This window comes from Phyllopteryx taeniolatus, chromosome 7 (genome assembly GCF_024500385.1).
Source record: "Phyllopteryx taeniolatus isolate TA_2022b chromosome 7, UOR_Ptae_1.2, whole genome shotgun sequence".
Taxonomy (NCBI): Eukaryota; Metazoa; Chordata; class Actinopteri; order Syngnathiformes; family Syngnathidae; genus Phyllopteryx; species Phyllopteryx taeniolatus.
In genome coordinates, this window is record NC_084508.1 from 26837073 (window position 1) to 26853276 (window position 16204).

The window sequence follows — 16204 nt, forward strand, 5'->3', positions numbered from 1 at the left end:
ATTTCATTCATTTATTTCATCGCTAATTGATCACATAGTATAATTAAAAATGTTAAATGTATTTTGAATTTCACCTACTTAAAGAGCAAAGTTTGTCAGTGACTTTTTGAGAGGAATCGACCTTGGTCTAGTCTGCAAAAGGGGGTCCTTTTTCTTCTTCTGTTGTTCGTTGATGCTTTGGTGCACATTAATGCCTGCTGAAATGGAGCATGGATTAAGATGTTAATACTTCTTTGGTGCCCTAAATGTTAGCAGTCCCCCCATATGTTTAACTACTTTTGTTTTGGTGAATATGGACTATTTGTTTTGTTTAAGTGTTAGTTAACAGCATTTGTTGAAGTGGAAAAACGTATGCAATGTGAAAAACACATTCTGTTACCCCCCTCCAAACAATATTAAACCCCTTTGAAATGAATGCTGATTATAGTATTTATCTATGTTTTATCCATCTATCCATTTCCTATACCGCTTGTCCTCATTAGAGTTGAGGGTGAGCTAGAACCTTTGAATGAACGGGGTGGGTGGGGGAGGGGTACGCCTTGGACTGGTCGCCAGTCAATCGCAGGGTACACATAGACAAACAACCATTCATAACCACATTCTATAATCTATCAATCTAATCTTGTCATGAACGGAACAGAGGATAGGACCCAAAAATGCACGACTCCAAAACAAATGGACAGTTTCCAAAAAGAGAGGTTTAATAGACGGGCATAGGTCGGTACACAGGCAGGCAATCCAAGAGAGGCAACAGTATCCAAAAACATGAGGCAAAGAGACAAGGTCGATAATCGGAACAGGGTCAAGTCTTACTGTGAATCTATGACGTGGAAACAAGGAATGCTGGAACGCGACGACAAGGTACAACGAACTGGCAACGAGAGGAAATGAGACACGAGGTTATATACAAGGGGTAATTAGGGTGAACGAGGCACAGGTGGTGAAGATGCTCACAGGAGCAGGTGTGTGTGAAACAGGGGGGGGGAAGACAAAACCCGGAACACACACACATATGACAGTACCCCCCCTTAACGGCCGGCCCCAGACGGCCCTGGGGCCCCTGGATGCGCAACGTGGAAGTCCCGAATGAGTTAATCATCCACGATAAATGCAGACGGTACCCAGCAACGCTCCTCAGGCCCATAGCCCTCCCAGTCCACCAGATATTGAAACCCCCTGCCCCTCCGACGAGATGACAACAGCCGCTTCACAGAGAAGACAGGGCCCCCATCCATAAACCGGGGGGGAGGAGGGGGCCTGGAAGGCGGGACCAGAGGGGACTCCCGGGCTGGCTTGAGTAGGCTGACGTGAAAAGTAGGGTGGACCCGCATAGACCTTGGGAGCCTCAGCTTCACGGTGACAGGGTTGATGATTTTTGTGATGGGGAAGGGCCCAACGAACCTGGGAGCGAGCTTCTTGGACTCCACCCGGAGTGGAATATGTTTGGTCGAAAGCCAAACTCGCTGACCCACTTTGTAGTTCGGGGCCGGTGTCCTCCGACGGTCAGCAGCGGCTTTGTAGGACCGTCCCTGGCGCAGCAGCATCTGGCGGGCTCGCTCCCAGGTCCTCCTGCAGCGTCTCACCAAGGTTAATGCCGCTGGAACTGTGGATTCTGGGGCTATGGCAGGAAACAGAGATGGTTGGTAACCATGCACAACGTGAAAAGGCGATAGACCAGTGGATGCAGAGGGGAGGGAATTGTGGGAGAATTCGACCCAAACCAGTTTCTGAGACCAGGATCGCGGCTCCTGTGAAGAGAGACATCGGAGCCCCGTCTCCAGGTCCTGGTTCAGCCTCTCGGTTTGGCCGTTGGTTTCAGGATGAAACCCGGATGACAGACTGACGGTAGCACCTATGAGATTACAAAACTCCTTCCAAATGAATTGGGGACCCCTATCAGACACCACATTCTTGGGGAAACCATGGAACTTAAAAACCTGATTAATCATTAGCTCGGCAGTGTCTTTAGCTGAGGGGAGTTTTGGAAGTGCAATGAAGTGCGCCATCTTAGAGAACCTGTCAACAACTGTAAGAATGGTGGTATTGCCTTTAGAGGCCGGTAATCCTGTAACAAAGTATACGGAAATGTCTGACCAAGGACGTTGTGGTATTGGCAGGGGTCGCAACTCCCCAGAAGGACGTTGATGAAAGGCCTTGTTAGCAGCACATACCTGGCACGCATTGACGTAATCGCTAACATCCCTCCTAACATTAGGCCACCAAAAGCGCTGTTCGACCACTGATAGCGTCTTGGCAATGCCTGGGTGACATACCGTTCGGTTCGTGTGAGCCCAGTGGATGACTTTTCCCCTTAAGGTCGGAACCACATAAAGCCTGTTCTCGGGGCAATCTTCAGGGCTAGGAGTGTCTTTCAGAGCCCCTTCAACCGCAGTCTCAATGTCCCAAACAAAAGCGGAAATGAAGCATGACTTAGGCAAAATAGTCTTAGGGTCGGACAAAGAACTCTCCTCGGAGAAAATGCGTGACAAAGCATCTGGCTTACCATTTTTAGAACCCGGTCGGTATGATAACGTAAAATTAAATCTAGAGAAGAAAAGAGCCCATCTAGCCTGCCTCGCATTTAATCTTTTGGCAGTTTTAATATATTCAAGGTTCTTGTGATCTGTCCATACTAAATACGGAGTATGTGCCCCCTCTAGCCAGTGCCTCCACTCCATCAAAGCCATCTTGACTGCCAACAGTTCACGGTCGCCAATGTCATAATTTTTTTCAGCTGGGGTAAATTTTTTGGAGAGAAACGCTCAAGGATGTAACTTCTCACCCTTGAGAGATTTCTGGGAGAGCACTGCTCCTATTCCGGCATCAGACGCATCGACTTCTACCACAAACTGCTGTTTGAGATCTGGCAAAGTAAGGATGGGAGCGGAGGTAAAGCTCGACTTAAGTCTTTGAAAAGCTGCATGACAAAGCGGGTTCCATACAAAAGGTTTGTGTGGCGAGGTAAGATCATGCAAAGGAGAGGCTATAGAACTGAAATTCCTGATGAATTTCCTGTAGAAGTTAGCGAACCCTAAGAACCTTTGTACATCTTTGCGTGACGTGGGAGTAGGCCAATTAATAACGCCATCGACTTTGCAAGGGTCCATCTTGACTTTACCTTGAGCCAGGACGAAACCAAGAAAAGAAACGGACGCCTGGTGGAACTCACATTTCTCAGCCTTGACATAGAGTTGATTCTGCAGTAACTGCTGCAAAACAGAGCGGACATGAATAATGTGAGTCTCCTCATCCGGGGAGAATATCAGAATATCATCTAAATAAACAAAAACATAAACATTCAACATGTCGCGCAGGACATCGTTGACAAGGTTCTGGAAAACAGCTGGAGCGTTAGTAAGCCCAAAAGGCATTACCAAATATTCATAATGTCCCGTTGGTGTGTTGAATGCTGTTTTCCATTCATCCCCCTCCCTTATCCTGACTAGATGATATGCATTTCTTAAGTCCAGTTTTGTGAAAATCTTGGCTCCCTCCAGGAACTCAAAGGCGGTGGAGATGAGAGGAAGAGGGTACCTGTTTTTTACCGTGATCTCATTGAGACCCCGGTAATCGATACAGGGTCGCAGGGTCTTGTCTTTCTTGTCCACGAAGAAAAATCCTGCTCCCGCAGGGGATGAAGATGGGCGAATGATCCCGGCTGCCAGTGATTCTTCTACGTATTCCTTCATGGCCTTGTGTTCCGGCCCTGAAAGAGAGAACAACCTCCCTCGTGGGGGTGTGGTTCCAGGCAGCAAGTCAATAGCACAGTCGTAAGGTCTGTGGGGTGGAAGGGATTTGGCCTTGGACTTGGAAAAACCATCTTTAATATCCTGATAACAGGTGGGCACTTGAGATAAATCAGGATCCCCAGATGGGGTCTGTGGAGTGTCCTGCGAACCTATCGACCCTGAACATCACGTGGCGGCTTGAAACAGTTTCGGGCGCAATTGCTGCCCCATGACATAACCTGCCCAGAGGACCAGTCAATGTGGGGGTTATGTAATTTCAACCATGGGTTCCCTAAGATAACGTCATGATTCATGGCGTCAAAAACATGAAAACTAATACGTTCCGAGTGAGAATCAGGGAATGTCAATGTGAGTGTTTGGGTGCGGTGAGTGATCTTGCCCATAAAACTGCCGTCTGCAGCATAGGTGTTGCGGTGGCGTTTTATTCCAAAGGTTCTAAGGTGCATACGTCTAACAAGGATGGAGTTGAGTAAGTTTGCATCAGAACCAGAGTCAATTAATACAGGTGTATGAATTTCTTGATCAGGAGAGCATAGTGTCACTTTAGGAAGAACCCGTGTAGGGTCTTCCTTAATGAAATTCAGACTCACCTCTCCCGTGCCCTGGCTACCGGCAACTTTGACGTGACAGTTGCTCACGGAATGACCCAACTGACCGCAGTAGAAGCACCGCCCTTCCCTCAGCCGGCGTTGACGTTCCTCAGGGGAGAGACGGAACCTGCCCAGTTGCATGGGCTCATCCGTGGTGACGCTAGCCAGTGGATTGAGACTGGCAGCAGGGAATCTGCCTTGTTGCTCACCGAGGCTCGTCCTCCAAGTGCGCGGTGATGCATCCCTCCGCCGATCTCCATCCAGCTCGCGATCCAAAAGCCTTCTGTCGATCTTGAGGGCGAGAGCGATGAGAGTGTCCAAGTCGGTTGGCAGGTCTAGCGAGACTAAATGATCCTTGACGACGGGGGATAGTCCTTGAAAAAAGGCATCGAGTAGCGCCCGATTATTCCAATGAGTCTCAGCTGCTAGAATGCGAAACTCAATCGCGTAATCTGACACCCTGCGCTTGCCTTGTTGTAAGGTGACAAGGGAGTGAGCTGCCTCACGATCAGGAGTGGAAAATTAAAAAATTTGCTCCATAGTCTTGACGAAAAAAGCCCATGAATGACGCGCGGCGGAATTGCGGCTCCATTCAGCAGTAGCCCACGCCTCCGCACGACCAGTCAGGTGGGAAATGACGAATGCGATCTTTGCCCGCTCGGTGGGGAATACAGCTGCCTGCAGCTCAAAGTGGAGTTCGCACTGCGTGATGAACGGCTTAATGTTCCCAGATTCTCCAGAGAACCTCTCCGGTCGAGAGAGCTGTGGGCAGACAGCAGCGGAGGTGGCAGGTGGCTGCATGGTGACTACTTCACACGGAAATACCGTGGCAGTACTGGGTGTGGTGCCAACTGGTTCCTTCTCTTGAAAAAATTTCAAAAGAAGTTCAAACTGCGAGGCCACCTGTCTCATCATTTTGTCCTGATTCCTTGACAGTCTCTCTAGATGAAGGTGGAGGGCGGCAATCTGCTCATCCTGCTTCGAGAGGCTTTGACCCTGCGCTTGAAGGGCTTTGCGCACCGGGTCTGAGTCTGCTGGATCCATGTTCTGGCCAGTTCGTTCTGTCATGAACGGAACAGAGGATAGGACCCAAAAATGCACGACTCCAAAACAAATGGACAGTTTCCAAAAAGAGAGGTTTAATAGACGGGCATAGGTCGGTACACAGGCAGGCAATCCAAGAGAGGCAACAGTATCCAAAAATATGAGGCAAAGAGACAAGGTCGATAATCGGAACAGGGTCAAGTCTTACTGTGAATCTATGACGTGGAAACAAGGAATTCTGGAACGCGACGACAAGGTACAACGAACTGGCAACGAGAGGAAATGAGACACGAGGTTATATACAAGGGGTAATTAGGGTGAACGAGGCACAGGTGGTGAAGATGCTCACAGGAGCAGGTGTGTGTGAAACAGGGGGGGAAGACAAAACCCGGAACACACACACATATGACAAATCTATAGTCTTCTGTTAAACTGACTTTCATCTTTTTGGAATGTGAGAGGAAGCCACAGTACCAGGACAAAAGCCACGCAAGGAGGGATTCGAACCTGGGACCTCTTAACTGTGAGACAGGCGTGCTAACCACCCTTCCACACGGACGCCGTATTCTCTCTCGCCAGCACCCTCCAAAAAATGTAATGTAAATCTCCAATTTAGAGATCCATCAAGTAAACGTAAAATGCAAAATGCAAAACTCCAGATGGAAATCAGCTATGTGGAGAACAAGACTAAAAGGTTCCTGTGTGTCGCCAGGATGTAATCCTGACACTATTTAGACTAATTGGCTTTTCTATACAAGGAGATACAGTGCTTGTACAAAGTAATGTTAGATATTCAATCCATCCATTTTCCATATCGCTTATGCTCACTAGGGTCGCAAGCGTGCTGGAGCCTATCCCAGCTATCTTTGGGCAAGAGGCAGGGTACACCCTGAACCGGTCGCCAGCCAATTGCAGGGCACATATAAACAAACAACCACTGGCACGGACTATAGATTTACATACAGCCAATTTAGATTCTTCAATTAGCCTACCATGCATGTTTCGGGGATTTGAGAGGAAACCAGAGTAAAATCCGCAGTAGGTACAGGGAGAACATGCAACCTCCATACAGGCGAGGCCGCATTTGAACCCGGGTCGTCAGAACTGTGAGACAGATGTGCTAACCAGTCATCCACGGTGCCGCCATGTTAGATATTTTGTTCCTCAATTTACCCTAAAATCATGAGAACTGACATTAAAATGACACTGGGAGGCTTAATTTGCTATGAGCTCTAATTTCATGTGTGATGTGATGTCATGCTGCAGCGCTTATTTTCTCTCCATCTTTTCCTTGTCAATCATTAATGCAATCGTCCTTGTTTCTTGTATACCTTCTTCAACTCTCAGCCCTCCTTCTATCAGCCTTTGTCTTCTCTTATTCAGCAGGATAGTGTTCCCTTGTTCTCTTGCATCAGCTGTTTTCCTCTCAAAGCTTGAACGAAGGCACTGTCGTGAATGAATATAAATATAGGAAAAGGACATTTGAGATCATAACTGGGTCACATTCGTCTAAAAGTTTTGTACAGTTTTACTTAAGTTTTAGTAAGAAAGCCTAACAAGTCACAGTGAGCTTTATGCATTACTTTTAATTAGTTCTGCATTTAATTAAAGTTATGTCTTAATAATATTTTTGAATTGAGTACTGAAACGCGCTGCTTTTCATAAAATTACAAGGAGGGGTGTTTCCTAGGAATCATTCAAATAAATGATTACAATTTGTTGACGATCTTGATAGCGTTTTCATCATTATTCATTATCATTACGGTGGTCCATAAAGACTTGAACAGAATGAGTGGAAAAGGCAGCCTTGGCCAAAGCCCACTGAAAATGAACCCGACTTACTGCTGACAATGCAGACCAAACTCTGACACTCATTGTAGAACAACAGAAATTCCCATATCAGGGGTCTGGTACCCCATAGTCCCAAAGCACCCTCCATAGGTCTCCCCGAGGGACACGGTCAAACGCCTTCTCCGGGTCTACAAAGCACATTTAGACTGTTGGACGAACTCCCATGCACCCTCAAGGACTGTGGTGAGTGTGTAGAGCTGGTCCACTGCTCCACGGCCAGGATGAAAACCACGCTGGACCTCCAGAATGTACTTGGAACTCACCCTTTGGCCCCACTTCTTAAAAATGGGATCCACCATCCCCGGTCAGCCAATCCAGAGGCACTGTCCCGGATGTCAACACGATGTTACAGAGCCATGTCAACCAAGACAGCCTCAAAACATTCGGAGCCCTTAGGGACTCCGAGTAGATCCCATCCACCCCTGGGGCCCTGCCACCGGTTAGGTTTTTAACCACCTCAACCCAAGAGATAGGAGAGCCCACCTCAGAGTCCCTTGACTCTGTTTCCTCATTCAAAGACATATCTGTGGAATTGTGGAGGTGTTCAAAATATACTCGCCACCGACCGACCCACAGTGTCCCCAGTCAAGGTCAGTAGTGTCCCATCTGCATTATACAGTCTTGATGTTGAAATGCTTCCCCTTCCTCAGCCGCCAGATGGTGGACCAGAACTCCTCTCACGCCTGAGTTATATTGCCTTATGAAGTCAATGAAATCGATCATTGAACTGTGTCTTAAGGTGCCCTGGAATCAAGTGCATGTATTGACACTGATATGCTTGAACATGGTGTTTGTTATGGACAATTCATAACAAACACAGTCCAATAAGAGAGTTTCACTTGGGTTCAGGTTCAGGTGTGGCATTCCTCCCAATTATGCCCGTCCCGGCCTTACTGTCATTTCCTACATGAGCAATAGAGAACCAGTAGAATGAGGAAGTGCTCTCCTCCAATGACGCCAATAAGTGTAGGTACTTTGAGCAGTCATTTGGAGCATGGGCACAAACAAGGTGTCTCTCCACCCGAATACAGAGGAACTGACTCAGCTTCCTGTGCCAGCCTGGCAATCTTTGCCAGCTTCCTGACTATGCCAATCCATTCACACTACTCTTTCAAATGACCAAAGGTGAAAGAGCTGGGTGCGGATTCCCTTTTGTGGTATTCAGTATATAAAGTATGTAAGGTTGTCAGCTTAAACTCTCTTAAGCGTAATAATTTAAAATTTAAATGTTCCAATAGTGGCGGCACGGTGGACGACTGCCTCACAGTTCTGAGGACCGGGGTTCAAATCCCGGCTCCGCCTGTGTGGAGTTTGCATGTTCTCCCCGTGCCTGCGTGGGTTTTCTCCGGGTACTCCAGTTTCCTCCCACATTCCAAAAACATGCATGGTAGGTTAATTGAAGATTCTAAATTGCCCGCAGGTGTGAATGTGAGTGTGAATGGTTGTTTCTTTATATGTGCCCTAGGATTGGCTGGCGACCAGTTCAGGGTGTACCCCGCCTCTCGCCCTGGGATAGCTGGGATAGGCTTCAGCATGCCCGCAACCCTAGTGAGGATAAGCGGAATGTAAGATGAATGAATGTTCCAATGGTAAAACAAAGAAAACAAATATATAAAAACAATATATGTTTTAGCTGTTAGCATTTCCACATGTATTTTCATGTGAATAATGTTTTAATACTGATAATAATTTGCTTGATGATGCGCTACAAACTAAACTACACCAGGTATGAGCTATGGTATTAGTGTCAGCTGGGTTTAGATTTTTTGGAGAGGAGGTAAAAAGATTAGGTGGACCCTTGCCCAGGGAGGCAGGCAACGCAAGACAGGAATGCAGGGGAATCCAAAATAAAAATGCAATTGTACTACAGGTAAATAAAGAGGTACTAGACAAAAGGGATAGAAAAAAAATGATAATCAACATATCCCAAAAACAAATACTGTGTTAGATTCACCACCGCAGACGACAAGCGACATGACATGAGTCATACAACAATAAACAACAGAGGGCAGGACACGAAAGAAGCCCGGGTGCGCTGTTCGCAAGATGCTCGAAGCGGACGTGCACCGCCCATTTCCTTCCCAGCGGAGCTTGCACGTGAGCTCCCCAGTCACCCAAAAGGATAGCTCGGGGCGCTGGCAGGGTGCCCTGCAGCGGGGAGACGTCTGATGTGTCCTCACCACCTCGTGGCAGAGGTGGGGCTTTCAGTCTTCGGCAAGGTGAGGTGAGAGATGAGACCAGTTTCCAGCTTTGCATTGTCACGTGCACATGAAATTTGCAGAAATACAATCACTAATTTTGCACTGTTGTAATGATAAACACTGGGAGCGTTTATGCAAAGTTCTTAAAATATCATGCAACATTCAAATTCGGTGCAGATTGTGATTAGTTCTCCCGGAGTTGCAGTAGCTATCCACCGCCTGTGGGTGTTGCTCGTGTCCCATCCATTGTCCCAGAGGTCTTAACGAGTTGCATTTCAAAAGGACAAATGGCCTTTTGAACTTTTATCGTGGCATGCGTGACCAGTAGATTTTCAAGCTTTTTGGGTCGGTATCTTGGGCCCTGCACACAGGGGGTCTTCTGATGGTACTCTGGGGTAGCTGCTAATTGATTTAAAGTCCGGGTGAGGAGTCAGGATTCCTAGTCTCCGCTTTGATGACTTCCTTCGGACTGGCTGGTAATTCATTTAGCGTCCGTGTGAAATAAACCAGGCATGCCCGTAGCCGTCTGTCTTGGCGGGGGAGCGGAGACAGGGATGCCGCCCCAGTCCGAGGTTGGGGGTTATGGTGCCATCTGACGAGAGCATGTCTATTACAGAGCGAACTAATAAGACTGGCTGGAAACAATAAACTGACTGGTAAACTGACAAAACACAATCCAAAAGAAAATCCAAAAGGTCAACAAAACATGACACAGTCTTTTGTTTGTTTTAGTTATGTACGTTTTTCTATAGAAAGGAATCATCAACTGAAGCTTAATCAGTTTTAAGATTTTTTTGTCAGTTTGTGTCAAATATGTAGAATGTATGAATGACAAAATGCAATTGTTTCTCTAAAAAAGTTTATTAATGTAGAATATCACATTGGCACAAGAAGCAATGTATTTTTGCATTGTGGAAAGACTGGTCATTTCAATACCTGTAGTTGGTGTTTGGTTATATTTATATGCACGTTCAGAAGTCCTTTGTATTTTACATCACCTGCCTTACATGTCTTACCATACAGTGGCAGCCGCATCAGAAACCAACAAACAATCAAACATCCATCCATCCATTCATTTTCTGTACATCTGCTTTTCCTCACTAGGGTCGCGGGCGTGCTGGAGCCTATCCCAGCTATCATCGGGCGAGAGGCGGGGTACACCCTGAACTGGTCGCCAGCCAATCGCAGGGCACATATAAACAAACAAGCATTCGCACTCACATTCACACCTACGAGCAATTTAGTGTCTTCACTTAACCTTTTGGGGATGCGGGAGGAAACCGGAGTACCCGGAGAAAACTCACGCAGGCACGGGGAGAACAGGCAAACTCCACACAGACGAGGCCGGGATTCGAATCCCGGTCCTCAGAAATGTGAGGCAGATGTGCTAACCAGTTGTTCACTGTGCCGCCATCAATCAAACAACCAAATCAATTTAAGTTGAATTTAACATGGTGTGTTGTGTCCAGGTATTTTATGATAATAGTAATGGTATTTTAGTCATGGAGTCACCTGGCAAAAGATGTGTGGCTTGAATCTGAAATATAATTTGGGCAAACAGTTTCAATCACCTAATTTGTGAACATCAAATGAAATGTGGGCTAATTAATTCAGAGCCAGACATTTCTTATTTTTGATAGTATTGGCAGGTTGATTTTCAGGCAAAGCAACTAATAGGAGCAGAAATTATTCTACATGCATCTCTGGTAAATCATTTATAGTCATGTTAGTACTCCCAGTACGATAATACATGCAGAACAGTGTGATACCTTTAAAAAGAAAGTCAGTCACCCACTGACAGATATGCAAAGTGTCCTTCTGTTGGTTAACTTGCAAGTCTTTTGAATATATTCATCAGCATTCCACTTGTGCTGTGCACAGTTTGGGAACGTAACAAAGACCCAGAAGGCTGGAATAATCCTAATTAATGTGAATTACATTCAGTTTATATTACCATATATAGATTCAGTGTGACTTCAATTATGCTCCATTGTATTCTGGAAAACTAGGACAAGCTGATAAAGTTCACCAAATTTGAGGAAAAGCCTTATTATGTTGGCTGAGTCTGACAAATATCTCTCCCTGGTGTTTTATTAATTCATTTTGGAAACCAGCCAGCCATTGAAATAAAAGAAAACATGACTGTAATGCAGACAAATTTGTCAGACAGATGGCTGTGTTTTACCCTGAATAGCTACCTGTCCTAATTATTTAATGTCCTTTCTTCTACAGAGTGCATGCTATTCTTCAGTATGCATATTTTTAACTTTTTGATGAAGAGGGATGTTGTGTTGTCATCCCAATATAAAGTACAGTAGGTTCATATAAAACTGAGGAGAAAATAGTAATTGAGTTCTATGACAAGAAAAGTAAAACTTTTTCTGAGAGACGACTGAGAGACTTCACTACTAATGAGCCATTTGTTGGAGGAGGTACAATTTTGTGCGTTAATTTAAGTAAAAGGCGTATGCATCCCACATTTTAGAAGCATTCAAACATTTATCATGCTTGTAAAGAAAATTGTAGTTGGAATTGCGTGGACAGACTTATACTTAAATTATTTGACATAAGTACAAGTATAAAAGCACTGTGAATGGCGGTTTTCCCTATTTTGAAAACATGTTCCACACCTTTTCGTAGCAATGTCTGGGTCTCTGTCTTCTTTTGCATTAATTAATCAATCATCACTGTCGTGTTAATAGTGACTATGCTACTATGACTACTAACTATAGCTGTCTTGTCAGTGGATGATAAAAAAAAATGCAATTAATATCTACAAGTCAGTCTGCTGTCTTCTATATTAAGCACTATTTATACAAAAATCCATCTACATAAATTCTTTATATAAATATATAATATATAGATTTGTATTTACACCTCTTGAAAAAAAGTAGTGCTGTGCCATCTATGCTATGAAAGTTAAATACAAGTGAGCACACATGAGGTCAGTGCAGGTAATATAAAATGCTCACGCTCACTCAGTCGTCCATCTTCCATCATCATCATCATCAATCATCGTTGTTGTCCACAAAGTAACAGTGAGAGGCTGAACTGTGCTCAAAGTTATTTTAAACACTAAACAACCACACATAGAACGTGGTTGTTTCTCAGTCTCTGAAGCTGTCACTCAGATGTCAACGGGGTTACCATGGTGACAGCAGCAACGGGACAGTCACCAGGCTCAAATGTAGTAGTTCAACAGTTAGCATGCTGGCTGAACCGGTAACAGGCACCTGATGGAGGAGATATAAAGTGGAGAGAAAGGAAGGGAATAATGGATGAATGCCATGAATATATATGTACACATGAGATACTATATTCACTGCTTAACCAGCCTACCAAATTTATGTGAAAAGGATAAAGGACCCAATTTTAAAGGGCCCAATGTGACTGAATGTAGCTGAAGTCCAGGGTCAAAATCCATCCATCCATCCATCCATTTTCTGAGCCGCTTCTCCTCACTAGGGTCGCGGGCGTGCTGGAGCCTATCCCAGCTGTCATCGGGCAGGAGGCGGGGTACACCCTGAACTGGTTGCCAGCCAATCACAGGGCACATCGAAACAAACAACCATTCGCACTCACAGTCATGCCTATGGGCAATTTAGAGTCTCCAGTTCATGCATGTTTTTGGGATGTGGGAGGAAACCGGAGTGCCCGGAGAAAACCCACGCAGGCACGGGGAGAACATGCAAACTCCACACAGGCGGGGACGGGGATTGAACCCCGCACCTCAGAACTGTGAGGCTGACGCTCTAACCAGTCGGCCACCGTGCCGCGGGTCAAAATCCATAATTGCATTTTCCCAATTATGATGAGGATGCGAGGGATGGCCTACCAGTGGGGGAGAGTTGAGATGAGTAGGAATGCGGTGATGACGAGGATGAAGAGGCGCTCTGTCCTTCATCACTGGACTGTGACCACTGGATAAATCATCGGTGTCAATACCTAAGCACATAAATAGCCAAGGAGAACATGATTATTTGTCTGTTTAAGTAGCTTCTTAGCTGCACTTTTGTTTGTTTACTCACACCACACAGCGATAAAGAAAACGACTGAGCATAAGCATTTAAGGTCAGACATACAACAAAGTCAACGACTCAGCTGACAACACAGCAACATAAGCGGATCCAAACCACCCCTCGTCAGCTGATTACAGTAATTTCCTCTTAAGTACACTATTCCATTGGGTCAGCTCTGAAGGAGAGCAATACAAGAGTTGTACTATATATAAAAATGCCTGTTCCAGTAGTCAGTTTTGGCTTACGGTGTGGGTGATGTATTAATTTAATAAAAATGGTATTATTGTGGCTATTCTTTGCAATGGTGTGGTGTGTAAAATGAAAAGATGAGTGGGCTTCGGTAATGTAGTGGTTGACATAGCCTACAATCACAGTGCGGCCATTTTTTTTCCTATCCTTAAAAAAAAAAAAAAAAAAGATAAACATTTTAAAGATATTTTGATTAAATTGTTTTCATACATCGTGGCACGGTGGACGACTGGTTAGAGCATCTACCTCAAAGTTCTGAGGACCGGGGTTCAATCCCCGGCCCTGCCTGTGTGGAGTTTGCATGTTCTCCCCGTGCCTGCGTGGGTTTTTTCCGGGCACTCTGGTTTTCTCACACATCCTAAAAACATGCATGGTAGGTTCATTGACTCTAAATTGCCCGTAGGTGTGAATGTGAATGGTTGTGTGTTTATGTGTGCCCTGCGATTGGCTGGCAACCATTTCAGAGTGTACCCCGCCTCCTGCCCGATGATAGCAGTGATAGGCTCCAGCGCTCCCGAGACTCTTGTGAAGTTAAACAGCTCAGACAATAGATGGATGGATTATATCACACAATTAAAAACAGATCTATTTTACATACAATAAACCCATCCATCCATCCATTCTCAACACTGCTTATCCTGGTTAGGGTCACGGGGCACTGGAGCCTATCCCAGCTGACTTCGAGCGAACGGCGGGCTACACCGTGAACTGGTCGCCAGTCAGTCGCAGGGCACATATAGACACGGACAACCATTCGGACTCACATTCACACAGTCACTGCGTGGGAACTGAACCCACGCTGCCTGCACCAAAGTCAGGCGAGTGTACCACTACACCATGAGTGACCTACGAGAAACCCGTTTGTCAAAATCTGAAGGAAATTACCTTTCCGATTTGAATTTCAGACCTTTTCACCTAGCTATAACAGCAGACAAAGAGGAGTCTCAATACTTGCTTCTACTAAAAACTGAGCAAAGGGTCTGAATACTTATGGCTGTGTGATATTTCAGTTTTTCTTTTTTAATAAATCTGCAAAAATTTCAACACTTCCGTTTTTTTTCCTAACAATATGGGGTGCTGTGTGTACATTAATGTGGGAAAAAAATAACTTAAATGATTTTAGCAAATGGCTGCAATGTAAAAAAGAGGGGGGTCTGAACACTTTCCATACCCACTGTACGTATGTGTGTAGGAAACATAAATAAGATATTGTGATGGGATATTTATTTATTGAGGTACCGCCTTTGCACTCTTAACATATTATATTTGCGGCTACTGCCTCTCCATTATCATTACTAGATGACAGCCCAAACAAATAAATCTGCAGCACAGTATAGTTTTGCTGTTGTCTAGTTACATGTCATTATATGATTATATGTCTATTATACAGTACAGACAGCTCCATTTGCATTCTGGGGTGGAACATTTCCATAAATTCTTGTATCATCATTTTTATTCAGAACCACCCTCGATTAATGGGAACATTTAGTATTGATTGACACATCACGTTGTCTGTGTGAGTTTAGTGTAACCCTATTCACAAATTAAATAAATTAACTAACAGATAAATATAATACACCTAACCTAGGCACTTGCTGGAGGTAGTGATAACGCATTATACTGTATATTATTTATTACATTACAACACTTTTAAATCAGGGTTAATCATACTTGAGATAGATATAAAGTAATTTTATTCTTGATCCTTTATGTAACAACTAATCACATCTAAAAACATTAGTTTCAAGTTAGACATGCAACAGTGTAATAGGAATTCTAATTAGTCATTAATTATCTTTTTGTATTTGCTCCAAAGCAGGTGATAACATTGAATCTCTTCTGATATGCCCTTGCGTCGGCTTACATCTTAGCAACAAGCTTGTATAACCCACATGGAGCAGACAAAAATGACCTTAGATGAGTGATGAACACTGTCACAGGCCTTGCACATGATGTAGTAAAGACCTTCGCAACATGAGTAATGAGAGAGGAGGAAGTTCTACATTGATAAAATAACAATTTACGCTACTGAGTATATTTTATTTGTAGCCTGCAGCCTCCAGGTCACTTTTAGTTCAGGCCAGCCAAAAGTTTCTGCCTCACATATTAGTTAACACCTCCGTTCTGGCGCAGCTGGCATCCCCAGAGGAGCTGGCATGAAGGTTCAAATGAAGGACAGCAGTACTTGCGACAAACTTTATACTGGTTAAGGAGGACAGATGGTGGGAACAAGAAAACACCAATGCGGCAACTTCACACACACACACACACACACACACCCACACACACCCACACACACACACATTTTAAAGCTTTAAGAAATAGGCTTGCTTGCTGAAAGAGTAACTAAGTAATAACGTGAATGTGAGTCTGAATGGTTGTCTGTCTCTGTATGTGCCCTGCGACTGACTGGCAACCAGTTGAGGGTGTAGTCTGCCTTTCCCCCAAGTCTCAGTGCACTTTACATATGGAGCAGCTCCCCAACCACACTCCTCACGTAT

At 44.9% G+C, this 16204-nt stretch overlaps 1 protein-coding gene across 2 annotated transcripts in view; it reads right to left on the minus strand.

The window, feature by feature from the left end:
• Positions 1 to 2507: 2507 nt before the first annotated feature.
• Positions 2508 to 16204, minus strand: part of LOC133481186 (glypican-5-like) — a 71413-nt gene continuing 57716 nt past the window's right edge. The window contains exons 10-11 of one of the 2 annotated variants that reach the window (XM_061780263.1): positions 13271 to 13380; positions 10278 to 12668 (exon numbers count right to left, since the gene is read on the minus strand). In XM_061780263.1, coding sequence (XP_061636247.1) covers positions 12579 to 12668; positions 13271 to 13380 — 200 coding nt within the window. In that variant the 3' untranslated portion in view covers positions 10278 to 12578. Of the gene's footprint in view, positions 3707 to 10277; positions 12669 to 13270; positions 13381 to 16204 lie in introns of those variants that run through there. The other variant, XM_061780262.1, reaches the window with a different exon arrangement.